Source organism: Branchiostoma lanceolatum, chromosome 15 (assembly GCF_035083965.1).
Source record: "Branchiostoma lanceolatum isolate klBraLanc5 chromosome 15, klBraLanc5.hap2, whole genome shotgun sequence".
Taxonomy (NCBI): Eukaryota; Metazoa; Chordata; class Leptocardii; order Amphioxiformes; family Branchiostomatidae; genus Branchiostoma; species Branchiostoma lanceolatum.
The window spans coordinates 5,824,931-5,850,069 of NC_089736.1; the positions used below are offsets into that span (position 1 = coordinate 5,824,931).

General features: G+C 40.0%; 1 protein-coding gene across 1 annotated transcript in view; it reads right to left on the minus strand.

Annotated features, from left to right (window-relative positions):
* Positions 1-21,754, minus strand: part of LOC136421131 (low-density lipoprotein receptor-related protein 2-like) — an 87,411-nt gene extending 65,657 nt beyond the window's left edge. The window contains exons 1-12 of the mRNA XM_066408282.1: positions 21,497-21,754; positions 6,824-6,931; positions 5,987-6,106; positions 5,128-5,247; positions 4,375-4,491; positions 3,838-3,957; positions 3,396-3,512; positions 2,709-2,846; positions 2,148-2,264; positions 1,557-1,685; positions 811-986; positions 133-356 (exon numbers count right to left, since the gene is read on the minus strand). Of these exons, the coding sequence (XP_066264379.1) occupies positions 133-356; positions 811-986; positions 1,557-1,685; positions 2,148-2,264; positions 2,709-2,846; positions 3,396-3,512; positions 3,838-3,957; positions 4,375-4,491; positions 5,128-5,247; positions 5,987-6,106; positions 6,824-6,931; positions 21,497-21,572 (1,562 nt within the window). The 5' untranslated portion in view covers positions 21,573-21,754. The remainder of the gene's footprint in view (positions 1-132; positions 357-810; positions 987-1,556; positions 1,686-2,147; positions 2,265-2,708; positions 2,847-3,395; positions 3,513-3,837; positions 3,958-4,374; positions 4,492-5,127; positions 5,248-5,986; positions 6,107-6,823; positions 6,932-21,496) is intronic.
* Between the last annotated feature and the right edge of the window lie 3,385 nt (positions 21,755-25,139).

Genomic DNA, 25,139 nt, shown 5'->3' on the forward strand with positions numbered 1-25,139 from the left:
ATACAAAAATCTGCAAAAGTCTTCCAGCGTCTTGTCATCGGTTGGCTTGGTCACAGCCAGATTGAAAATTCTATTACATCAAAATCGTACGACGACCTACGACAATCGTGACAAAAAACAAATCTTTCCTACCCCACGGAAGGGTCAAGTGCAATTCCTCGTGGTTGGTCGATATCCTCTGCTACCAGGGTGGCCCGCATCGTTCCGTCCAGGTTGCAGATCTCGATCCTGTTCGCGGCGCTCTCCGCGAGGTACAGCTTCCGTCCGATCCAGTCCACCGCCAGGCCCTCAGGAGTCTCCAGACCGATGTTGATGATCTCCCGTTGGTTGGAACCATCCATGTTCGAGCGGAAGATCTGGGAAGTGAAGGAACCAAAAAAGATCAAATCAGAGAATCACCTTGATTTTTAGAGTAAGGGCTTGAAGAAAGTTCTAAACAATGCAGATACAGAATTTTTTCTGAAGATATGCGGTGATGAGTGTGTACAGTTGGCTTGAGGTTGTCCACTGCTTTTTGCCCAGAGAATCGCCTTAATATTTTATTTAGGTAAAGCTGATTCTCTTATCTACTATACAATGATGTCGAAAGATATGAGAAAGCAGTCACGGTTTAAAATACACCGTTCGGACAGCTGACAGCCAGGCCTGCAAAAGTTGAAAACCTCAGCCCAGTTTAGCAGACCCTGCCCAAGGCATATTATATAGGCCACAAATGAGAATGGGAGACTAAGAAAAGTAAGTCTTTTGAATGACTTAGACAAGATCAGAAAAGCATTTGAACTGGAATAAGAAACTGCAAAGATGTACTACCTTGTTGTTAATGGAGTCTGACCAAAAGAGCAGGTTTTCGTTGTAGTGGTAGTCTATCCCCAGCACGTTGGAGGTACTAGTGGACGATGCGGTAATGATGGATCGCATGTTGTTGCCATGGAGATCAGTCGACAGGATGCTTCTCCCATTGGAAAAGATAATCTGAGGTTGAGCAGCTGAGGAAACAAAGATGAAAAAGACATTAAAACTTCATAATATCATTTAAGTAGATCAATCATTATGGATTGACTTGAAACTCAGGGTTTACAAATAGGACACCACCCTAACACATTCCTAGCATCCTGATGATCACAATCTCTGTCAACAGAGACTCTGAACACAATCTCTACCAGTAGAATCAGTGATTCTACCAGAGATCACAATCTCCACCCTGACATCAATACGTAAATTTGATGCTTTGCTCTTGCATGAGTTATGCTTAGGTCCCAATGGCGCCGGTGCCCATATGGCTGGCCATAAATTTGTCCCAGGGGACTGCCTGGTACTAAGGGGTACCTCCCAGTGTTTGCATGGCGTCTATTTGTTACCAGGTCCCGCATTGATTTTAAGTCAGAGTTAAAATGATTCGGGGACCCCGACGGGCCCCAAAATAGCCCAGCAACCACAGGGTGTCCCATGGGGCCACATTGGGGTCACACCCGAAAGTGCAAAAAACAGCCTATCAACTACCCAGCATGCCAGGGCCCCTTTTTCCAAGCAAAAGTAGAAATGGAAGGAATACTAACTCTGTGTTGAAGCACGACAGTGGCGTCTGGATTCCAGGACGTATCCCTCGGCGCACATGCAGCGGTATGTGCTTGGTACGTTGGTGCACATCTGGTCACACGTGCCCCACACAGAACACTCATCAAAATCTGTCATTGGTCAAAGATGGGACAATCATTCTTAAGACTTCACAAGTCAAGTGACTCTTGAGGCTTTAGTTTTAAATCTGAAGTGAGGATTATAAAGCTAAGACTGAATTTTGTTGTAGAACATGATTTTCATTACCCCCTAGTCATTTTTCGCTTTAAAGAAGTGAATGTATTACATGTATTGTTAGGCCATGCAACAGGACCTGGTACACATACAAGTACATGTAACATAGTTTGTACAGGTGCTTATCAGCATATGGCTTAAAGAAAAGAAAAAGCTATTTTACTAATTTTTAGTCCAAAGAAATATTACTTCCAGCAGTTAGCAATTATATGACACTAAAAGTTGATCTTATTTCCAGCATGATTATACTGTGATGGAGAGTAACTAAATGTACTTCAAAACAAAGACTTTTAGAAAAAAAAATAGAAGATTAAGATGACTTCAAGTTGATAGCTTGCCTTCACAAGTCCTGTTGTCGTTGGCCACCTGATACCCAGGGGGGCAGTAACAGATCCCTCCGTCGGGCGAGGCACGGCAACGGTGTTCACACGCCAACGTTCCGCAGTTTGAGGAACCTGTGAAAATTTGTCAGGTCACAGAAAAGAAAGGTACATATAATGGTTAACAATTGGGCCAAAATTGGCAGTATGGAAGTTTCCTATTTCTGGCTGAACCTTAAACTTGAACAGAATTTTTTGTGAGAAGTACTGTGTCATCTTACTGTGGCATCTTGGTTAAAACTTCTGAGAGTCAAACGTTTCAATGTAAAATCATTAATAACAGTTTCTACAAATCTTGTCCGTCTTTCTGCATTTACTATAGCCAACTTCCTCGTGCGTGCATATGCATGCACTTTATGTAGTGTCATTTTCCTCTACCCATTGTCTCAACTCTCTCCTCTACAGCCCTTCTTTGTTCATTCTAACAGCCACCAAATGACAAGTTTCTACGACCTTATTAAGTTGATCTTTGCTGCCACGAGTCGCAAGCCCCAGCCTAAGATATGCAAATTAACTTACTGCAGGTGAACCCAGTCCTGCTTTCATCCATGTTGTTGGGACAGTCGGACTGACCATCACACAGCTGTGAGATCTGGATACACTGGGTGGTGTTGGGACAGGCCCACTGGTCAGGCTGGCAGGCAGGGGGTGTCGGCACTGGACAGGACAGCAAAAACACTTAGTCTGACAAATAGGGAGTGTTTGCAATGGATAGAACAGCAAAAAAACAATGACAGCAACAGCAAAGTCTTAATTGATGGTTAGATTTCTACAACAGAAGCCAATAATAATAAAACAAAGTATGGAAAAGTAGAAAAGAAATACTACATTGGCACTTTCTAAAACCCTAATATGGTACAGCCTAATAGTAATACAAAAATTTGTACTACAATCTTTCATTGTCAATTGTAATCTAACAAAAGTTGTAATTTAACAAAAGTTGGACGATAACAAAATTTGAGCTGGAATCTAACAAAAGTTGAGCTGGAATCTAACAAAATTTGAGCTGAAATCTCACAAAAATGTAGCTTTTTCTACAGATGCTTGTGGTCATATTGCAACCAAAATGTGAAAAAACAACATGCCCAACTAATTCTTTCAAAAGACAACTAGTGATACTGTCTACTGTATGCATTCAATCAGCATTTTGGAAACAAAGGACTAACAATAAGTAGTAAGTCAACAATTAGTAGTAATGTTACTTACAGCATGACATCTCATCACTAGCATCCCCACAGTCATTGTCAAGGTCACAGATGTACTCCTGAGGTACGCAGCGCCCGTTCTGACACGTGAACTGCTCTCCGCTACACGTGGGAAAGACTGAAGGAAAAGACTGTATTATATCTAGGAATTTTGAATGTTACTGAATAATATTTGCTTATCCTTCTCTTTGCTGTGACCCATATATGCAACTTTGATGAGTGGCCCCCTACGGCCTTGCACTGAGCGAGTTCATTAAAAAAAAAACAATAGTTGTGGCAGTTGCCAAGAGCCATGTGTATATCTGTTTGTTAGTATTTGTGAACCTCCAGAAGTTTTGGTCAGATTTATTTGATATGTTAGTATGTGTTTAGCTTATTGGCCTCCTGGGGGCTTTCCATGATACTGCGGCAGGACTTCAGATAAAAAAGTTAGTAATACGTACCACAACCGTCGTGCTCGTCTGAACCATCCCCGCAGTCGTTATCGTGATCGCACTCGTAACTGCCGGGGACACACTGTCCGTTCATACAGGTGAACTGTCCAGACTGGCACCGAATGGTTGCTGAAAAAAGTTAATAAAACAAGGTAAACCCCAGTCTCAATAGTGTGGGTTAGGGTGCACAGGACCCCTGTCTTGCTCAGAAGGACTCAATGACCAAGGCAGGGTATTCCACCTGGAAACAGAGATTAGAACATACAAATGTGTATTATTTCTACATGTTTGTACCTTACTACATTGGGGACAGTCCTTTGTTACAACTGCCCTATGTTCTAATGCCCAAATGTTCGTACAGCCCTAGGTTCCGACACCCCTAGGTCAGGCTTCGGATTAGGGTTAGTGTGTGTCGGAGCATAGGGCTGTATAACCACTACAGTACATCGATTCTTTGAAAAATTACAGATATTCCACAGCTTTCGACGCAAGACAAATGAAACTAAAACATTTTAAATTCTAACATGATTATATACCGGTACTTACTACAGTTGAACTCATCAGAGCCATCTCGGCAGTCCATGTTGCCATCACAGCGCTGGTTGGAGTTGTAACACGCGCTGTTGTTACACCGTAGCTGGGAGGACGAACATGTCGGGTACGCTGTACGTGAGGAGAAAAAAAACAGACACAGTGTGAAAAGCATGGATCCCCTCCCACCTATCTTCCTTTAATAATAACATCTACTAACTTAAAGTTAAACATATTAATTCCACCAGGGGACATAATTAAACCACCCTGAAAAAATATGTCCAAACAGATCTCCAAGCCAACATCCCCCAGTATAATGCACTCCCGTATATCTAAACTGTGCATACCTGGGGGTGCTGCACTAGAGATCTCTCAAACTCACTGTTTTTTAAAGTGGTGGATTTATGTGACCCGGCGGACTAATGTTAATGGAGGTTACATTTATTTGTGACACGATTTGCAAACTTGAAATCTTTAAAAGGAAGCTGCCTGGGGGAATATTCTGTTGCAAATTCCTGTCCGTCACACAGCAAGGAAATTAATTAGCCAACGAGTCTGCAAGTAATATGTTCTTTCATGCAAGTCTGGTCAATTCGCCCCGTTCAATGTGACAGTAGACATTCAGGCCAAAAAGTACGCTTGGCTCTTGAGCAATTTTGACATTCAGGTACCTTCTGGCTATCAACAAATACGGCTAAAGCTTGTCCAATGTGGGACAGGGGCTTTGCAGCTCAAGGCTGATGGATTTTAGGATCATGGAACACTCACAACACTGGCTGCCCTCATCGCTGCCATCTGTACAGTCATCTACACGATCACACCTGTAGTTCTGAGGTATGCACCTGCCATTCGTACAGGTGAACTGATCGGACTGACACGTTCTTGGAGCTGTAACAGAAAAATAACAACCATCAAACCATCACTTCTGATTGAAAACAATATCTCAACATTAGTCTAGTATCTTGCATAAAATTCAACAGAGTACTAAATTCAAAACAAACAAGAAAAACTAATAGGCTTCTGGCACTCCTCTGCGTGTTTCTTGAATTTGATATTGCATTTTGTTCTGTTATGTATGTGCATGCAAACAGTAAACAACAACAATAAGCAACGATGAAATGTATCGAGAGTTGTTTTCTCCCATCTCTTTTTCTTCAGATTCTGATTTTATTCAGATACTTTCGGTCAGAAACGCCCTCCTGTGAACCTAATGAATACTACAACTTACACCTGTTGCAGTGTTAAGCAGCAATAGTGTAGACGCTTCATCTTCTTCAAAGCAACTATAAAGCAGTTTCAGGTTAAGTAAGGCTTGCGACAGAGATGTCCCTGTAGCTCAACTGATAGCAACCTAACAGTTGAGCTCCTGGTTCCAATTAGTTGGTAACTTGGAGACCCCAGCTCTAGTCCCGGGGTCAGGACATCTCGGTTGGGGCTGCAAGCATGCATCTTTCGGAAGGGATATAAAATTGGGGTCCCATGTTGGAGGAGGCGCCTTGAGCATGTTAAAATTGAAAAGCTAGCAACTCCTCCCTCTAAAGACATACCCTGCTACTGAAACAGTAAGGAAACATGCTGCCCTATGTACCACTAGGCACTATAAGGGTCTGAATAAATGAAGACTTACGACAGCTCTGATTTTCATCTGCGTTGTCGGGACAGTCAGTCTCTCCGTCGCACACCCAGCTTTGGGAGATGCACTGTCCGTTTGTGCACTGGAACTCATTAGTAGAGCAGGCAGGGAATGCTGGAGGAGAAAATTAAAGAATTAGATTTAAGAAAATTAATCAAAGTAATTCAAATTCAAAAGCTTTTTCAAATCATCAGGCAAGATATCAATTCCCTGTCCTTCATTTGTTTATTAGAACATACTTTTTTTTGGTTTGTTAAGGCCACACCAATTTAATTTCTTGGTTAACGGATTTAAAAATAATAATTTTAGCACAAGGACATCATTAAAACAGAAGGCTGGGGTGAAAACTTGCACCTGACCCTGTTCACTCCCTGAAACTCTGTGCACCAAAGTACAAACTTTCGTCTGAGATTCTGTTTTCATATTGATTTTCCAATCTAGCATTTTTTTTAAAATTCCGTTAACCAAGAAATTAAATTGGTGTGGCCTAACATTGAATACTCTGTACTAAGTCTGTAGCAAGCCAGTGGTTTGAAATCCATCTTTTGTATCATAAGGAAAGAGGGTTTCAATCCTGTGGCACCCAATAACTCAATCACTTGACAATCTGATACAGCTTTGACTAGTAAATTATAACACATTGAGTTTTACAACTCATTTATTCTTACCATCACTTGAAGCAAAACTCGAGCAAATTCAGTGCGTTTCAACTCTCCTGTTGCAAGTTCACAACTTCTCATTTTTGTTTTTAAAACCCCCATATCAACGTTAAAGCAATATCAAAAAGATATCTCAAGAAGACCAAGTGATGCTTATTGCATGAACACTTACTACACGACTCTTCGTCTGAGTTGTCGAAGCAGTCGTCTGTTCCGTCACATCTCCAGTCGGAGGTGATACAGCGGCCGTTGGCACAGGTGAACTGAGAATCTGTACAACCTGAACAGAACATAGGAATAATAGTACTGTAAGTCTTACTTCTAGAAAAAGTATTTTCCTGTTAGCTTTTGAAATGAGATGCATAAGGAGACTCTTTGCATCACGAAAAGACTGTACACCAAATGACGAAAGTTAAACTCGGACAGAGGGATCCATCGTCAAGTTCATTCAGATAAGGAAGGCTAAGATGATTTGGATTGGTCTAACTTGGACACACCCCCACCCCTCCAAGCAGAAGAAAGACCAGATCGTGATCTGAACTTGGTCTTACTACTCTCATTTTGTGTGTTGAGTTGAGTTTATTGAGTTTATTGAGATACCCTTTAGCCCCTCTAGGGGGCTAATCTTCCAGGGCTCATAAACACTACATGTACATGTTCTATATTCTTTATGTACTTTTATCTTGGCTGTGTATATTTCAGGTACTGAGATCCCTTAGAATGTTAAAGAGGCCATCCAGCCTTTCTCAGTGCTTTTTTCAGTGCTAAATTTTCTTCCTAACAGTGGCAATCCCCCTATGCAAATTGACCAGTTGCAATGAAATTTCCACTACCAACCATGTCCAATATTATACATATGTATATATTCACAGTAAACAACACTTTGCATCATTGGAATTGGTCCCACGGAGCTTGTCTTTCCAAGAAGGGAGTTTTAACCTATTTGACTCATCCTTGATCGGAATGTAAGACAACCTCCAATGTCATCAAGAACTCACACGTCAACGCAGTAGGGCCACTACACTTACCATAGATCTTGAAGTATTCACAGTGCTGTTATTGTCGAAATATGAAACTGCAAAAATTTACATTTCCAATGTATGAATAACCCGTAAGTTACTGTGCAACAGAATTGCTTCATATTCAACTCCAAACGTAAAACACCACAAAAACCTAATTTTCTCTTCTTACACAAAATTATGTTCCTGCAAAAGCAAAAGAATTTACAGTACATTGATGCCACTAGAAGAGGATGTTGACACACAGTCAGGTCACTTTAAAGCCCAGCTTGAAGAGAATAATGTTCCCATCTGTTTTGTATCTTTCCATTACGGATATATTGGTCTCCTTTTAACTTGAATGAGTCTCTCATTACATTTCAACTGGTCAACACCAGCTGCAAGGACAACTCTTAAACATCTAATGCAAAATTTGAACTCTAACATTTTTAATATTCTGAAAAGAACTCAATGTAGCAGGTGTCAGCTGCAACATATTTCAACAGATATGAGTTGTACTATCATGATATAGAGAGACACAACAATAATTTCAACAACAGCTTTAGAATACATTGATACCAGATAGATTGGTAAATTTGGAATCATTTTCTACAAACCAGTAAGTAAAATCTGACAAATTGTTCCACAAAGATTTGTCCACATAAAATCCAAAGCATTTCACAGTGCCTACTATGCAGGTTCCGGGGCCTGTGTCCACTTGTCATCACCTCACCTCCTCCTGAAGACAGGCTGTCACTCTAGATTTATTTTCCTGACGTCTTGTGCAACCAGGCACCAGGTGCAAGATGTGGGCCAACTTCTTAAGACATTTAGCTTCATTCATCATTCATATCATAATACTTCTGTGTTACATCTACAGATACAGAAAATAGACTGGATAACTATGTGTTTTGTCCATATCTTTGATCCTGATCAGATTATTATATTCCCAGGTAAATAACCAAGTGGGGCACAGTGATCTGGTGGTAGCAAATACTAAATAGTCATCATGGTCATTTACTTTCCAGATCACAAGATGGGGGTTGCTTGTTCCAATTGAAATAGAGTTCTTGATGATCTAAACTCTTTTTGCAAATCATCATACAGAACTATATAATCACTACATGTACCACAGTATAAAACTTACAAGTAATAGCAGGTCATTTAAACATCAAAGTAGCGGAAAGGCTTATAGTAGATAGGCAAAAAAGGTATATTGTAAAACCCCTTTCTAAAACTGTACAGGCAACAGACTAGTCATGTGTACATGGACTGGCAATAGCTGTAGTGTAATGCTTGACTTCTTGACCTATAATTAACGATATTGAACATTTCACAGTATGCAAACTATTTGTACCACTCTGTGACGATTCCTACTCGTAGCTAGTACTATATACATGACATTGTGTACATGTAGTAAACATTTCTCGACTTACGTAAGGTGAGGTATAAATGTTGCTGACAAAGAGGCCCTTTATTAATTTTTGGAAAATAATATCACATTTCATCATTTTTCCTTCCCATCTAAATTGGTTTTAGACTATCAGAGTGCTTTAACAGAAGAATGCAAGGTACTGGAAAAATACAAGTATGCTAATAAATATCTCAGAGTTCCTCAACAGCACCCGTTGAATAATTGCTATCAGTGTTGCCAAAACATTGAGGTTTATCACCTACTGAAGTGAGTAATAAACACATAAACCTGATGATATACATGTACAACCTGTAAATCTGGCTATGTAACTAAACCAAAGTAGTTTATACAATGTTTAGGCAACAGGGACTAACTTAAGAGGTTAGATAATACCAGCAAAACGACTTGTATAACGTTTTTGTAATATGAGCCACATAGTCGCTGTTACAGTTACATAATATGTAACCTCAAAGTGACCTTCGGGTCTTGTTATAATGGTGGTTTTAAAAAAGAAAAAAAATTGGGTAGAGTACTACAGAAAAAATAAAAAATTAGACATTTTGGGGAAAAAGATCAACCAATGATATCAATAAATGAATTATCTGCGGGCATCAATGACATATCAAGTTCTACAATTATACAATTTTCAACCATATAATTATTATAATATGAAGAAACAATACCTAGAACACATCTTCACAATAATCAGTTCTGTCAATATGAAATCATATGTCGTGTATTTTCAGTTTTGTACAAAAATCATTGATTTCCACAAACAAATTCACTTCCTCGTCCAAATAACTCCAATTTTCAGTTTATTCTGTCTTTCCTCTTCATAGTGTGCATTATGGTACACCCAGTACAATGTACCAACCCCAAAAGCTGTAACTGGCTTAATAGATACCTAGGGGTCAGACAGGCCATAACCTCTGGACTGAAGTGTCAAGTCCTACAAGTCTTCAAACTGTCACTACCTACAGTTGTATAAAGTTACTAGCAGTCTATGTAGTGATAAAGCTAACATTAAAAGTATAGCAGACACAAATGTCAGGAAGAAAGTTTACCGCATTTGCTGTGACTTTCTTTCCCCATATATTTGTTTCTTCCACATCTAAAACTTATGTTCAGAAAGATGTTGGTATTTGACTAGTATCTTTCCATGGAATATACAATTCTACTTTAAGACTTAAGACTAGTAAGAGTGATCATGCATTCAAATATGCCCACCCATCTTTCAAAAGAATGAAATGATATTCAACAGCATATCTTTAACAAGTCTATTCTAATTTATAAATTAATAGTATTTCAAAAACATGTCACGAGCCAGTCAAATGTAATAAATCTAATCCATTAGTGTTATTATACTTGACTCTTTCTTTGAAGTTTTCATTGTGTTTAAGAGGAGATACAGGATCTGCAAATTGCAACAATTTCTTCTCCCTGCTTGTATGTTTGTGAGTATGCCCCTCTACGCCCTTGACCTTCCTCAACCTCCCCCTGAAATGTCTTGGCTGGATCCTTAAAGATAAATAAACTCTCCTTGAGCTACATGTACTCCTTACTGAACCAAATGTCACAGAGGGTCAATCTTTACCAAGCTTACAGTTAAGTTTCTTCTGTGTCTGTTTAACTGATATTGTCATCAGATGAAACCAGGTTGTAGAGTAGCTTGCCAATTTACTGTATGGCATTCTACTTTTCCCTTCTTTTTTAGGTATAGCCTGGAGTCCAGCCTTGTTAGCTTTGGTCTGTTCCCAATGTAGCTAACCAGCCAACAACGATGTTGGCGGCGGACCAAAGCTAACAAAGGCTGGACTCCAGGCTACCTTAAGTAGCCTTTTGGCACCAAATTATATAGGTTTGGGATAAGTTAGGACTGAGAAGGTTAATTACTGTTAAGGGACAGGCAACTTTGAAGGGCTACACAGCCAATATTGGACACCCCTATGCTCTGACACCCCTAATTTACATTGCGATGTTAAGTCTGATTTTGACTACAAATTAAGAGTATGTCTTAAGACTCTTCACATGAAACCATTCATCATCACTACATTCCGACATCCCACAACCCTAACCCTAACCAAGGGATGTCCATACGGAGTATCAAAAACATAGGGGTCACCGTCCCTGGGCTGAAGAGACGCACATAACATAACTTCACTTTCAAAATCTTAACCCTACTGACAAATCTCCATATCTTTCAAAATGGAGGAAGCTCAAGGCCTAATGGCAATTTGCACAACATCATATCAACCCAAACCCTAACATGGGTGTTGGCACTAGCCTTCTGCTACCCACGCTTCTCTCCCCTCTTGGCGGGGAACAGAGCTTGGGTAGCGGACTAAAGCTAAAAGAAGGCTGGACTCCAGTCTAGTGTAGGGGTGCCGGGAACATATAAATGGAGTAGTCCCCTGTTCCAACACCCCTACGTTACGATACCCCTACGTTTAATGTTAGTATAAGGGGGTGTCGGAACATAGTGGTGTCAGAACATCGGGGCGACCCCCACCAATCACATAATGGGCTATCCCCTTGAACCTGCAGGTACCAGTCACATAGCCCTGTAGGTCATATCCCAGCAGTCACCTCACCCAAGGACCTGCGGAGAGCTATCAGACACCCCATAGGTTGTACTCTGCTACTGTAAAAGTGGAAAAAGTTTGCAGTGGCTTTATGTTTGAAGTTTTCGCTGTGACCTCTTCACCGTGAACTTAAAACCACTGCAAATATTTTGTACTGTCTGGGCGGCCACCTACCCCTAATGTTTCAACAGGGAACAAATCCACAGGAAAGAGGCACCTGGTGAGCGGCCACCAAGCTCCCCCATCAGCATGCAAGCACGTCAAAGCCCCAGATGATGGGGAAAAGAAGACGATAAACCGGATAGTGAGTGAGTGTGAGTGAGCACTCCATTTTCTCCCTACCTTGAAATTAAATCTCTGCAAATATTTTCCCCTTTACAGTACCCCAACTCTTTCCAAGTAATATACTCTGGATTGTATCATAATGAAAATTCTGCATTGCACACAAGCATAATACTATTAGAATTGGACACTTGTTGAATATAACATTAAATATTTACTATTTCAGATCTTATATTAGAGCACTCAGGAAGGATTCCAATCAGAAATTGGCTGTGAAGGAAAGAGGATATCCTTGTAATCATTGAGGTGGGAGGGGGGAATGTCTGGCTTCTGTCCAATGTACTTAAATTGGTGGAATTGCCCCAAACCTGGTGTCCATTACTTCAGTATTGTTCCTGAAGAGACAAGATTAAGGTCAAGATGGCACTTAATGAACTTCCTGCCCATTTTTTATGACAAGATGTTTCTTGAGAATCTGCAAAGATTTCTATGAAAGAATGATCTTTAAAAAAGTTTATCAAAACTTGACCTTGTCTGATCCTTTCTAGAGCTTCTTGCCAATATTTATCAGCAGGAAGTTTATTGGAGAAGACTTCTACTAATGAAACACAGTGTTCAAATTTCCCTATTTTGAGGAAAACTTGTAGCATATGTTATGAATATGACTATACATTTTCCAGATTGAGTATACATAACGTTACATGAGTACATGTATATTACACACAAGCTGGTATTGTAATAAATGATTAAGCAATCAAAGCATCAGGGTGAGGCAATTTTAAGATAAAAACATTGTCAAAGGGTACAGTTCATGCAATGTACATTGTATGGGTCTATTTATGTCACAGGTGAAAATATGATTTGAATAAAATGAGAATTTATGACACTGATACCTACATGTATGTGCTCTTGTTCACTTTTTTCCAACCTGTTTCTTATTTACATTTATCTGTGCTTGAACTTAAAGCTAAACACTTAAGACAAGTGCAGTGATGATACTACTGATAAAAGACTCTGTGATTCAGGGTAGCATTTTTCTCATTACCCCTCGTGGACTTGACCTTCGGCGGCCTTGTCTTACGTAAGAGAAAATTGTCCTGTTTTGATAAGAAAGATAGCAGAGAGTCTGGGTGGTGGAAGGTATATATTTACATGTAGATAACAAAGACCTCAGACTCACACTTAAGACAAAGTATGATGCTTTTTTGTTAGCTGGTTAAGAATGCAGCTTTACTACAGCTTTAGCCAAGCACACCGGGTCACCCCTTCTATTCTCATCATGTGTGTTGGGTTCTTTTACAAGCAGAGGTTTAAGTCATAGGCTCCGTCATACATAGGGCCGCCGGCTTTATGGCCCCATCTGAAAGGACAACGCTACTCTTTTCCAGTTGTGTCTAGACTCGAACATAATAAACTGCAACTACCGATACCACAGTAACAAATTTTCCCCCCTTGCTCTTTAAATTGTTTTTGTCTGTTGTATACTGTTATACTGGCTTCTGCTTTTAAATTTTGGCCAATTTCAAGCCCATCGTTAAATCAAAGATCAGTGTCACAAGGCTGTTTCTAACATGTTAAACCTGTGGAGTTTAACTGTCATTCATTAGCAACCAACTGTAAGAATAGCACAGTGGTGCTCCACCCACCAAGCAAATAAAGTTGCTCAACCATGTCCAACGCTATAACTTTGCTCTATACAAATCTTTGTCGTAATGTCTGTATTCCGAGGCATGTCTACAAACAAGCAAGAAAGACAGCAGACACAATTGACATCAGCAGAATTCTTTCATATTTATCATTATCGACAACTGGAAGCATTCTACAAATGGGGCATCTAACCCTTTCAGTGTATACGTACATGTAACTAAGGTAATGGCCAATTAGAATTGAGCATACATTTGTACATTTGGCCCATGACACTGGTACATTTACTTTAAATGTCTTCAAGTTCACAGTGATTTCATAGTAAGGAGAAAATGAGTATTCGCAAAGGTTTTATATAAGTTCGCATGTGCAATAGTGCTATAGTCACATGGAAACACAGTTGGTTTTAGTTTGTGCTGAGGCGGTCACAGTGAAAAACACAAACATAAACCACAGCAAAGATTTCAAGAATTACAGTAACTCTAGTTATGCCTCTTTCTGATTGTATTTTTCAACAGCCCTGGCCCCTTCTTTCAAGCGAAACACATACATTTATCACAAGACCATGAAACAAACAAGCCTTTACAGAACAAAAGTTGACTGAGTTCCACCCTACCACACCTGCATCAAGATTCACGGCCACCTTGTGTTACCGGGTATCGGAAGTGTTTAACCCCATTATGTCATGTTATAAGACACCATATTGGCAGTACATAGTGTCATTTGCCTCTCTGTTGTGCGTGCTATATTTTGCTGCTAAATCAAGTAGTGCTGCATACCTAAACTCGGGTTCAGGTTCGGATTCAAGTCCGGGGGTTCAGGTGCAGGTCCTGACTTATAAGTCCGGACCTGAACCCACCGCATACGGTGTATGCAAAATCTATAAAAAAAACAATAACGCCCCATCGAAACCTTTGAATGACCAGCTCTCAAGATGATATGAATTGAGAGTGTGCAGTTCTGAAAAACAAGCAGAAAATAAAATGGTGCCCAGCTTTTGTCCTAACAATTGTACCATGTTATGCCTTGGAACCTCTTTAACCGCCAAGGTCTCTCTTACGCGACCGTGAAACGACATTGTTTTCAACCACAACAGGGTCAAAGAACTTCTTCAGGTAATATGTTTTGGTCAGGATATCAGGTGGAAACCCGAGACGTCACGGCATTCTGGTTGGCTGAAACTGAACTGCTGACAGGTGACTTTTGTTGGACCAGGTTTACAATTGACACTAAATCCATTATTTCTGCTTCACCTCATTTTGAGAACACATTATGAGAAAGACTTTGAGATATCTTAAGTTTCTGCTGCCTTAGCATCTACATTTGCAAACTCTTTGTGCAGGTTGCTTAATTCTACGTCATGCCTGATATTAGCAAACTTTCAAACACAGTACCCCCTCCCCTTTCAAAATTAGTTTTAACCGACAGCCTAATGGGAAACATGAAAATTGCTACTCTTGTTGTTTTTAAATGATCTGTAGCCACCATGAAAACAGTAAGAATAACATACAGCAGAAATTTCCAATTTATGTAGACATGCTCAAGCAACAACAGGGGATATCCTAAATTTGCTAAAACAGAAATAATGTACTGTACAGATATATCATAAAGACTCTTGGCTTGGGTCATTTTCGGACGGGGTAAAAATGAAAGAAAAAAAACTGAACCATGGTAACAAAAAATAAATATCAATCATAAGTTTGCATCATGCATCATACATGGTTATCCCAATCATAGAACAAGGGTCACACAAATCCAGTTTTGTACGCTGTACATGTGGTCGCTCAGTGATTACGCTCTAATGGAACCACAATCTGACAATGGCAACTCAGTGGAACTAATTCAATCAGAAACTGTGACCAAAAATCACCTAGACCAGAATAGATTTAACCACAGCAGATTAGCCTGGAAAAAAACAGCATGAAACGATTTGCTGCCCTTTGTGTTCAATGGGCTTAGTAAGTTATTCTGGCTTTGAGCATCAATTTTCATTGATTAGCGAACAATGCCGGGCTAGGGAGCTTTGTCAACACCTAGGGCAGCTATACCAACAAGTGGACTGCAAGTAGCATTGGACTAAAACTACATGTACAGTTGAAACTGCCCGAAAAGACCACTCAGGGGACTGATAAAATCTGGTCTATGTGGACAGGTGGTCACTATAGACAGTCACACTGACTGAGGACGAAGCATGTCGCTTTTTTGTTAGTGCAATGCAGCTTTGCTACGTCTCGCGTATTTTGGGCCAAGCACGCTGGATCATCCCTACTCTTCTCGATAAGTGTGTTGGGTGCTATAGACAGGATTCTTAATACCAACTTTTCAAATGAAGTTATGTATGAAAGTAGGGAAACTATGGTTCTCTCCAATAATATGTTTTGAGAGAGGATAATTGCAACACTAAAAGTGTTCTTCTGACCATATATAATGTCCTTGTTCTGACACACAACCAAACGCAGAAATTGGCCAGAAAACCGTTTGAACGTCCTGATTTTCTCCCCCTATATCTGCTTGAAGATTGGGGTTGAGGTTGAAGCCTAGGGGTGCCTTGATAACAAGGTACATGTGAGTTAAGAGTCCCCTTGCCAGGGCACGGTGCTCTGAAGTTCAAGCCTCCAGATCAAGTTCTTGGCTAAGGGTTTTGTTACCCAAGTCAGGATATCCTCACATACGGAAGTGCACACAAGGACCCAACTATCTACGGAAAATTCATCACAGCTGTTTTCAAGGGTACTTGAAAATATTGACTTTTCTAAGAACTTTGGAATATTACTTAATTATGTACCACCCAAGAAAGTATGACCTTGGACATAGCCACTTGACCTTGCCCCATCTAACCTTTTCGTCTTGTTTTTTTTTTCTTTTCTGAAATGTATGAGTGTACTTTTGCAACCCAGTTCATCAGCATTTGCATCTCTTGTGTTGTTCCTTACAACCTAATTCACACATGGTGATATCAAATACATGTAAGACTACTTAAAACATAAAAAGACATTGCCAAAATTTGGGAAATTGGACTTCTCTATAAGTATCACATTAGCAGCAAAAGTACAAGTCGCTATACTGAAGACATCTGGTTGTGTGGGGGATAGCTAGAATGTTTACCAGACTTTTTATTTCCTGACCACATCCTTCCACAGGTTGGTACAGACATGTGGCTAATCAAACAGGTGGCATCCTGTTTACACTATCACTGCTGCCAATACTGTAAATGCAGAAATGTTCGCGGGGATCTAATTTTGCGGTAGGGAGAAAATGGAGTGTTCATGGTGGTTTTGAGTTTGCATTTGAAACAATAGTAGTGCTACAGTCACACAATGGAACGACTGCGATCTTAAGGTAAAAGAGTTCACCACGAAAACTGGGAACATAAAACCACTGCAAACATTTCTGCATTTACAGTATCTACATGTGTCATTTTTTAACATGACTTGCAAAATTGTGCCAAAAAGAAAATACTGGTAGCTGAATAGAATTTATCAGTTTTTTTAAGGTTTTAGAGGTTCTCAAAATCTATGTGTTTCTCAAGTTACAAAATGTATAACAACTAATCCTCACACCAACATCAACATCTTTGCTTGAAAATTGATGTATCTTACTTAAATTGAAAATGCACCAAGCTACATGTATAGTCAGATGACACCAGTGGTGGCCTGTTTGCATCTCAGTGCAGTTGCCATATGTCATCTTTAAACATGACTTGCAAAGATTTAGCAATTGTGTCATTGTGGTTAAATAGTTCCAGGGCTCCTATGCTGGGTATAAAGGTAAAGCACATTGGGTCACCTCTACTCTTCTTGATAAGTGTGTTGGGTTCTTTTACGTGCAGAGGTTTGACGCTTGAGGCTTATGCTACAAGCTCGCTCATACACTTGGCCGCCAGCTTTACATCACCATCCAAAATGACAAATGCAATCCCTTACAACATGTACGAGCTGGAGTCAACCCTAGGATCGAACTCGGGCCCAAGGATCCACAGAATTTGATCTAGATATATTTGCAGTGGCTTTATACGTTAAAAAAAAAACCCAACACACTTATCGAGAAGAGTAGGAGTGACCCGGTGTGCTTGGTTAGTCTGAGCTACATATATGAGTTGTGGCCTGGCCGCATTGGACTACTACTAGTAGCTTAAGAAAAAGTGCCATGCTTCGTCCTCAGTCTGAGGTTTGACAACTTTACTTTACTTATGTTCATAGATGCGGTTACGTCCTTGCTCTTACTGCAAACTCATGACACAGAGAGCACTAACATTACTACGGTTGTTTCAAGTGCGAACTTGAAAACACCGCAAATCTCTCCTTTCGGAAATTCCCCTTTACCACAAAATTATCTCCCTCTGCAAACATAAAATGGATTTACAGTTGTTAAACTAGTTTGAACCCATGTGCCCCCAAGACAGACCTGGCATCTGTGACAGGTCATGTGACAGGTGTCGGTTACCCCTGCAGGTGAGATACGCCCCCTAAATACTCCAATCAAGTCTTCCCTTGACATGGTGGCACCAACACGCCAAGAAAGCTTCCTGCCAGTCTTGGAAAGTCATAAATTTTTAAGATTTGTGAAGAAGAAACTGTTGTAATTCGTCCCAGACTGAAACTGAAAATGTAGCAATTCAAGATACACGTGCCAACCTTAAAATGTATGAGAATTACTGAACTTCAGACTAACAAAATCAAACCTAAACATGAAACCTAGGAAAAAATTTGAACTGATTGAAGTGTTTTAATAGTATCACAGGTAAAAGTTAAATTCAATCATTTGTTTGACATACCATAAACTTAGTAGTTAGTATCTTTTATTTCACAGATCTCTAAAAAAAGCCTTGTCACCCCAAGTCTAAATTCTTAATAATTTTGCCAGCAATCCCACTTTAGAATAATAGGAAATAGACCATTCTTAGTTTTCCACTTCTTACAGTGTACAATTTTCTTTATATAATCCTATAATTTTCATGATTCAATAGAATCACAGAAAAGCAAAAGTAGAATGAGACACCATACTTGTCTATTCTTACATTTTCCACTTGTTACACAATCCCTTCTCTCTCTTGTTTCGTAACTGACTTCTTCTTTAATATATCAGCCTGGGTGCCATCCTATTTTGTTTACTCGCTATTACTTTGTCAGCGGGAGAGCCACAGTAAACTCACAAGGATGGCACACAAGCTACTTTTCTCAAACAATCTCAGACACAATCTGTCAGTTTGGAGACTAAAATCACAGCCAGAAAATCCAGCCAGCTCGACTGTGATCAGGTGTGTGGCTCTGTACACAAGAAGGTGAACTATCGGATATTTGACCAGGAGCTCACCCTTCTTTGTACAGCGTGCTATTCAAACTTGCTGTACTTCTCTTCATCCGCGGTTATATATACACATTGATAAACGGTCCGTCAACAGGTCTATTTAACCACTTCTCAATTCGGTTGGTAAGAGTGTCTGAGCTAGGGCAACCATAGGGGGGCGTTGTCAGAGCAAACCGTTTCTTGTTGACGGAGTAATGCCTAGCGAGGGGAGGAACCTATTGGAAAGACTTGAACCATGTCTTATTCATAATGCAAAAATTCCTGCTCCGATAAACCAATTTGCATGGGGTTGAGATGTTTCGATCAACCTTGGGGTTACGTATACTCAGCAGCCTACACCGCCCCCCTTAAACTCTTAAACCACTTCAGCGTTATCTAATAGAGGTGGTAAATTTTCAAACACGCATTCGGAAGTCAATTACAGTTCAAATATTTCCTCTCGGCTTCTGTTTTGCTTAGCAATGTGCCGCCAACCATGTGCATATTTAAGTTTGAGCCGGTAAAACCTATTTTGCAGTGGAGCGTTAAAGTCAGGATGAATCAGTTGTAAACCATTTAGTGCCTGGTTGTAAAGTCTATGTTACCTTGCGTTGTCGTCATTTCCCTCTCTTATGGATGCTATAAACAATGGGTTTCCTCTGAATCTCATTTTCTTTCTCTTTACTACAAATACAATAAACGTCAGGACTCAACTTTTGGTCAACATTAGTCAGCGATTTTTCTGGTGCCATCCAGTGCCAAGCACTGGGTAAAAATGTGATTGTCGCTAGATTAACACAACACAAAAATTACTTCATTTTCTAAATCTGAAGTATTTACCGCTTTCTGTTAAAGATACTGTAGAGGACTGTCAACAATGGCACAATATTCTGAATTGAATTCCAAAAGAAACAAAAAAAGAACTATTTCTTTCAAGATTAAATCTGAGTTTCTCTCTGGCCAGACAGTCCTTATATGACCCAAAACATACTTGAAATTCCACAAATTTTACACAGAGAATCAAGCCTACTCTACAAGTACGTGGATAGAAGGAAAAGTTTTTAGTCTTTGAATAGTTTCATCACGTTGGCAGAACACTGGGTAACAAAGTTCTTTGTAATACAACCAACAATGTGGGCTAAGTAAAAAATACCTGGTTGTGCATGAAGCATTAATTAGATTTGAATTGTTATCCAAAACTTAAAAAAATTTTTAGAGTAGAGTAGAGTTTTCTGCTTGTATTCTTTTCTAGCAAGGTGGATACAGCTTTCTTCATAAATATTAAACCCTTACAATTACATATTTGTACCTATTTGATGTACAAGTCAGAAGTACTGCATAAACTTTTGAGCCAGGTATGTTGAAGACCTAGTAAGTTATGATTAAAGACGATGGTTTAATATATTATGAAGATTTCTCCTACTGTCAATGAATACACCTGAAATTTGTATCCTATATATTGATTCAATCTACAAAATCCATCTTTGGTTTCAAACAATTTTTTTTGAAATTATAATTCTGAAAATATAACGTTTAATACTTGTTACAGGTGTGGAAGGAAAGAAATTAAGTTCCACACAAAAGCCTCTTACGTTATTGTTTATTCTTCAATCCGCTTTTAAGTAATGCTTTAAAATTCAATCAAACCAAACCCCACTAATCAGATTAGTGACTAACAGTTCAAACATTTTGAGATTATGTCTTGAGCCTGGACACTATGCCTATGCCCCCCTCCCAAACATCTTGAAGGTTTTGACGTGTCTTGAGAAAAGATGGCGGCCCCCATACCAAACTCACAGGTAGCATTCAGTAGCATTGGCAAATATATTCCCACCACACACGGTAGTTTATATTCTTAAACGGCGTAAGCGTATAGTTTGACAAAATATCGTACGTTTGGGTGCTTTAGCTTGAACAATTTTGGCCAGAAGTTGACATATTATACCACTAAATCCAGAACATCTGTGACAACCACTGAAGTTTCACGCCTGATTATAACCGGGTGCACTGAAGTTCGATTCACGTGTATTTCTGATCAGAAATGCTAGAATAAACACGTGTAAATTGATCCTTATTGTTGTTGGTACTTTTAAGCGTGTATAGGAGAATTAAGAGATTCTTGAACACCTCTCAAAATCCACCGTAAGTGGATTAGAACCGGCGACCTGTGTTCCAACTCCAAGAGGGGGGTCTCCAAAAATCACAGAAGGTGCGAAGTCAAAACGTCACTATCAGTTTGAGAAAAATCGTGGAAAAAGAAGATTCTTGGATCACCCAGTCGTCTTGAGTTGTACTATTTCGTGCATAGCTTTCTTGTGTCTATCGGATTATCTTGCCGAATGTTTGTAAATATAGAAGGGGAGGTTGGTACGGCTTGGCCCGGGGGTCACATCGCCTCCCCCCGCGGAGTGATCGTTTGTACACGTAAACTGCCAACTGTGGTACACCGGGATCACCCAAAACAAGACTTCCCCTTTCTTACAAATACTCCTAAATAATCATATTTTGATCATAATTGGTATAATCATACAGAAAATAATGCAACGTTAGGATTGAAAGGTTTTCTTCAACTTGACGTAGTGTAAAACACATGGCCCAAGTTTGTTACAGTTTACACACACACGCTTGCAAGCTCTCACCTTGTGACTTTACCAAGCTCCCAAACGTCGCTAGTAGAAGCGTCGCAACGCCAAACAGGAATGGATTCCTCCACATCCTGTGGTTCGGATCTCTACACCCTTCTCACTGCATGGAAAACTGGTCAATCGGAGGCTGGAAACAGATTTTTGGAGGTGAAAATGGTGAGGAGAGAGTTTCTGTACCGTTACCAGCGTGGCGAGCCAGGGACGGAGGTTCGCGGTTCGTGGCAGCTCGTGTGATCACATTACACAACACGGATCAGGTTACATCTCAAGGCCCTGAATCTGCATACGCAAAGACAACCGCAAAGAGTGTCATTCACCTTGGTGCTAGCTTCCTCACCAAGCGACTTTAGTACAGAGCTTTAGATAGGATAATCTGTGTTTTACAAACAAAATTCAAATTACGTTTTCTTCGTAATAACAAACTGGTACTGATTGGCACAAGGTTTATCCGAGAAAGAAAGAAAACTGACTTTTGAGATCGAGAGATAATACTCCCCGTCCGTTGACTGACATGTAACGTTACTTCTTTTGTTTTGTTTTGTTTTGTTTTGTAAATACAAAAAAAATACATGAACTTTTACTCTGAGAGCAAATAATGATTGCGACTTAGCAGTTTTAACCTCCTTGGCAGTTTTGTCGGTAAAATATACGCTGCATGATGCAATCCATGTTTGATTTTGCAAAGATATGCTAGATAGAGTATAAACGTTACAGGAAAATCACAACGCAGCAACTTTTTTGTGAAAGATCATTCATTATTTTCGTCTTCCATAAGCTTTAAGCTGATAAACTTACAAACACAACTGATAGAAACTATATAATTTATTTGTGCACCTCGCCTTGCTATTTGAAAAGAACACTTGTTACTCGTCATTCAATACCTGGTTTAATGTGAGCGCTGAGGTCATGTGCAAGTCGCTACGTGGCTGGGGCTGAACTTGGGACTTTCCTTAAAATAATAATCGAAATGCCTGTCTAGAGTTCCTCTTAGTACAACCTGTTTCCCGTTGTAATGTGTTGTGATAGGCTTGGGGATGTGTTTCTTCCTTGACCCTTACCGAGTAAGGATGTCCTTATCAAGCAGCTGCGATTCTGATTTATTTTGGACGGACCTCCGCGAAGGGTACGTAGGAAGCTATAACCTAGCCTCCATAGCAGGCTCTCTGTGCCTTTTTGGCTTATAAGTTGTAATACATGTTGATGACTACTTGTTGTACTGGGTCGTTTGTGCAGCCAGCCCGTAACCATTACCGGGCCAAGGTAAATGGTTACGGACTGGCTGCACAAACGACCCAATACGAAAAGAAGCCATCAGCACAACGTGTATTATAAGCAAAAAAAAGGCCCAGAGAGCCTGCTATGGAGGCTAGCTACTAGCCTGGAATCCATCCTGGCCTGTTCTAGCTCCAGGTCGCTCCCCTAGATCTGCTCGCTTGTCTGACAATTTTTCCCCACAGAGAAGTTATCAGAGGAACGAACTGGAGCTAGAATAGGATGGATACCAAGCTAGGAAGCTTCATTATTTGCTAGACAATAAATAGTATACATGGACTTAGTATGGAGCTTATGTACATGTGTTGGTAGATAATACATTGTAAATAAACTTGCAACGCTGCGAAAAACTACTCACCGAATTTCCGACCGCCTTCGTCTGACTTCGACGTTGGGAATGACAAGCGAAAAGTGACGTCATAAGTGAGTGACATTTCGTCAAGCGTTAAAAATTTTACCTTTTCTGTTTTTTTTCTTGGTAGTAGAGTTTTTAAATGTAATTTCGCCCACAACTTTACACTTGACCTTTGGCAAAACAATTGTCTTCCTTTGTCATTCAAAGGTAATGAATGCGATAATGCAAGTGATAAATTTGTGTGTAGGCGTTCTGGAAGAGGCCATTTGATGGAAGTTATGGTATGGGTACTATTTACAAAACTACAATGAAGTAATAAAAGCATCATTAAACGAATGACGTAAAATGGTGTTTCCATTCTTTTATTTCAAAAGAATAATGACGGCGTCAAACGATTCAAATATCACGGGACATACCTAAACAGTCCGAAACAACGATTGTATGCTTAACCATAAAAGAATCGTGAAAAACTTTCTTGGAGCGTTCTTAATATAAATAAATTTGTTTATTCATGTCATATTGTTTATATTATTCGGTATTGTTATCGTTATCTTTTTTCTATTTGCATTTGGACAAAGACAATTCAACAACGCCATTTATTATCGTTTACAATCAAAATAACATTCTTTTCGATTAAATGACATGCATAACTACATGCCAAATGCATTTTTGCCCCTTTGTGGATTTTGTGCAAAAGTAAAACAGCGGTATCAAACAATCCCATAGCCTCACCCACCTCTGTCAAAACATAGAAATGCAAAATAAAAACATAGAAAATACAAACATTTCACGAATATGCAGTCACTCTCTCATTGGTCGAACCGCTAATCTTCCAGTCATTGGTTGAACTACTAATTGTGATGGACAGTCAGCATCGGTCTAATATTTTCTCTGACTGTCGAGCATTTTGGTGGGCGTCGTTTAGAACGTTGCCAGTGTTTGCTTTGTCGTCTGTCACCTTCTTCAACCCCACCTTTGGCAACAAATTCCTCTGGGAACTCCACCGTTTAGTCTGATGGTATCCAGATCGCTTGAACATTCTTCTCGGCATCTCTTGACGTCACTTAGGACAAGGTTTCCCGCCAAAACAGTAAGCTACTCGTGAGAGCTGTCTCGCTCGGTAATTTATCATCCTCGAGACAATGCATGTTTTTCTTTGGAGATAGAATAGGACACAAGAGGACATGACTTCGAGGAAGACGACAATTGAAAATACAGTTTCCTAACCGCCCCATACAAAGTTTTGAAATCGAATCCACAAGAAATACACCTGTCTTAGGACCCTGTCACACTAATTGTGCATATATTCAAGTACGCGTAAGTAAGGTTTGCCGGGGAAAAGTTGTTTTCTACCGTTGTGCAGCCTAGTTATCAAACCAAAGAAATTACTTCTTCGGCTGCAAACTTAACCTAAACCAAAAACATTTTAATACGCAACTCATGTGGGCTTGTATATACGCACAAGTGTGACAGGACCTTTTAGGGAGTGTGGCCGCATGTATACTCGTGCGTACGTGTATGCTGTTCGTTCCATGAAATGTCATGGGGGTTATATTTCAGGCAGCGTTTGTGAGTGTGTGTGTCACTGTGTGTGTGTGTGTGTGTGTGTGTGTGTGTGTGTGTGTGTGTGTGTGTGTGTGTGTGTGTGTGTGTGTGTGTGTGTGCGTGTGTGTGCGTGTGCGTGTGCGTGTGTGTGTGTGTGTGTGTGTGTGTCTGTTGATCAACAAGGTAACGCAAGAACGGCTGGATGGATAGGTTTTATATTTTATGTGTTAGCAGGATTTGGCAAAAATGAGAAATTATTAGATTTTAGACCCTCTAGCTAGCGGATTCCCTGGGCACTCCAGCGTAACTTCCGTTTTTTATATCTCGTGTTCTGGACATGCTATGGTCACGATTTTTGGGTGGTAGATAGCTCATGTACTCTGTTTCTGAAGTCCCCAAGCTATTTGTCATCAAGTAGCCTTCGGACACGAACTTGCAAATAAACTTTATTATTCCGAGAAAGAA